The following is a 1,979-nucleotide window of genomic DNA, read 5'->3' on the forward strand; positions in this document are numbered from 1 at the left end:
AGGCGGCGGGCACGCTTCCGCCTCCCTGCAGGCTGGGGGTCGTCGTCGTCGTCGTCCTCTGAGCGGGGCACAGGGGGGGCTGCCTCTGCCTCTGCGGGGGGGAAAAGGGGTCAGGGACGGGGCTGAGCCCCGGGACAGGGCACGGATAGGGGCAGGGACACGGGTCCAGCTCCAGGGGGTGCGACGGGGGAAGAAACCCCGCGAGGGGAGGCCAGAGAAGATGGGGACAGAGGGGCTGAACCCACCTGGGCTTCCGCCATCCTCATCCTCGCTGTCGAGCTGACGCCGCCTCTTGCTGCCCGACTGCAGGGGGACGCGGACAGGCTCCTCGCTGCAGCAGTGGGGACACGGGTCAGGGGAGCCCGATAGCCCCCAGCCCTGGGGGGGCACTGGGAGAACCCAGGTGCCTGGTGCCCCCAGCCCAGCGCGCGAGACCCCAGCCTCACCTCTCTGAGTCCGATCCGAGCGGGGCCGGTGGCCGCTCCGCTGCTGGGCATGTGAAGAGGGGCTCAGAGGCAGCTCCCGCACCCCCAGCCTGATCCCTGCGCCCCCGGCCCAAATCCTCACCTGGAGCAGGAGCCTGGGGGTGCCTTGGTGGTGCCGGCAGCCCCTCGGGGTGCTGGGGGAGCCCCTCGGGGTGCTGGGGGAGCCCCTCCGGGTTAGGGCTATGGTGGGCAAGGGAGGCGGCGGCGCGGCGCAGCTGCTGCGGGGTGAGGGTGGCGGGGATGCGCCAGAAAGACTCCTGGGGGGAGAAGGGAGACGCTGCAGGGCTGGGCCAGGCCTGGGGGGACAGGGCCGGGGACAGGGCTGGGGACAGGGACCTCACCTGCTCGCTGGCAGGGGGACGGAGCCCCAGCTCCCGTAGCAGGGCTCGGAAGCGCCGGTCCTCCATGGCATCCTCATTCTCCTCCGAGAGCGCCCCGGGGCGCGGGGGGACCCCCCGGGGGGGGGGGGGGGGGGGAGCGCTGTCAGCCCGGCCCCATGCCCCAGCCCCCAGCCCCGAGCCCCGACCCCGCTCACCCTCCTGCTCGCGGTCCCCGGCCGTCCTCCTCAGGCAGTTCTCCAGCCACCGCAGGGGCCCGGCCAGGCCTGGGGACAGGGAGGGCTCAGACAGGATCCGGCCCCTGCAGCCAAGCCCAACTGGGGGGCATAAACCCCCAAAGCCCCTCACCCCCACCCACCTTCCTGATGCAGAAGATGCACCAGGCCCTGCCCGGCCCCTTCCTCGGGCACCCAGTGCTCCTCTATGGGGTCGCTCTCGGCTTCCTCCTCTTCTTCCTCCTCTTCCTCCTCGCTGTCCCCCTCCTCTGCTGAGCTGTCCTGGGCTGACACCGCCAAGGCTTCTGCCTCGCCCTGCGGGGACCAGGCGGAGGTTGGGTGCCCATGGCGGGGCAGCACCCCTGGGATGCCCCCCCCCCAGCCCTTCCCCAGCCCCCCTGTACCAGCTCGGGGCTGCGGCCCTTCCTCCGGCGCTTCTTGTGCAGCTCCTTGCGCTCCGACACCAGCCCCAGCCCCAGCAGCTTCTCCACCACCCGGGCCCGCGACCGCCGCGCCGTCAGGTTCTTCATGATGTTCCCCAGGACGTCTGCGGGGAGGGGTCAGCGGGGGACCGGACCCCCCCCGGTCCCACCCCAGAGTCCCCGTCCTCGCTCACCATCCGAGCCCCTGAACTCCTCAAAGAGCCGCTCCAGCTCCTGCTCCTGCTCCTCCGTCCACAGCACGATGCGGGTGCCCTTCCTGGGGTGGGGGCACAGCCATGGGCGCTCGCCCCGGGCAGGGAGCTGCCCCCAGCCCTGGGGGGGGCCTGGCTCACCTCTGCTGCGGGAAGTCCTTGGCGCTGCTGGCCAGCCCCAGCCTCACCAAATGCTTCACCACCTGCCTCCGCGTCCGCCCGGGCGCCGGCAGCTCGGTCAGGATGGCGGCGATGACGTCCTGGCCTGCGGGAGGGGAGAGGCTGCAGGCACGGAGCCCCCCGGGGG

General features: G+C 72.9%; 1 protein-coding gene across 1 annotated transcript; it reads right to left on the reverse strand.

Moving 5' to 3' along the window:
• Positions 1–13: 13 nt before the first annotated feature.
• LOC118158609 (protein timeless homolog) lies at positions 14–1,964 on the reverse strand (the record flags this gene model as incomplete). The annotated part of the gene is made up of 9 exons (XM_035313279.1): positions 1,814–1,964; positions 1,655–1,737; positions 1,443–1,585; positions 1,182–1,353; positions 1,019–1,089; positions 827–937; positions 447–742; positions 246–331; positions 14–91 (listed from the first exon to the last, which is right to left on the reverse strand). Coding segments are annotated over exons 3-9 (940 nt in total), but the record flags the coding sequence as incomplete, so codon positions are not given.
• Positions 1,965–1,979: the final 15 nt, after the last annotated feature.

Source organism: Oxyura jamaicensis (assembly GCF_011077185.1).
Source record: "Oxyura jamaicensis isolate SHBP4307 breed ruddy duck chromosome 33 unlocalized genomic scaffold, BPBGC_Ojam_1.0 oxy33_random_OJ70566, whole genome shotgun sequence".
NCBI lineage: Eukaryota > Metazoa > Chordata > Aves > Anseriformes > Anatidae > Oxyura > Oxyura jamaicensis.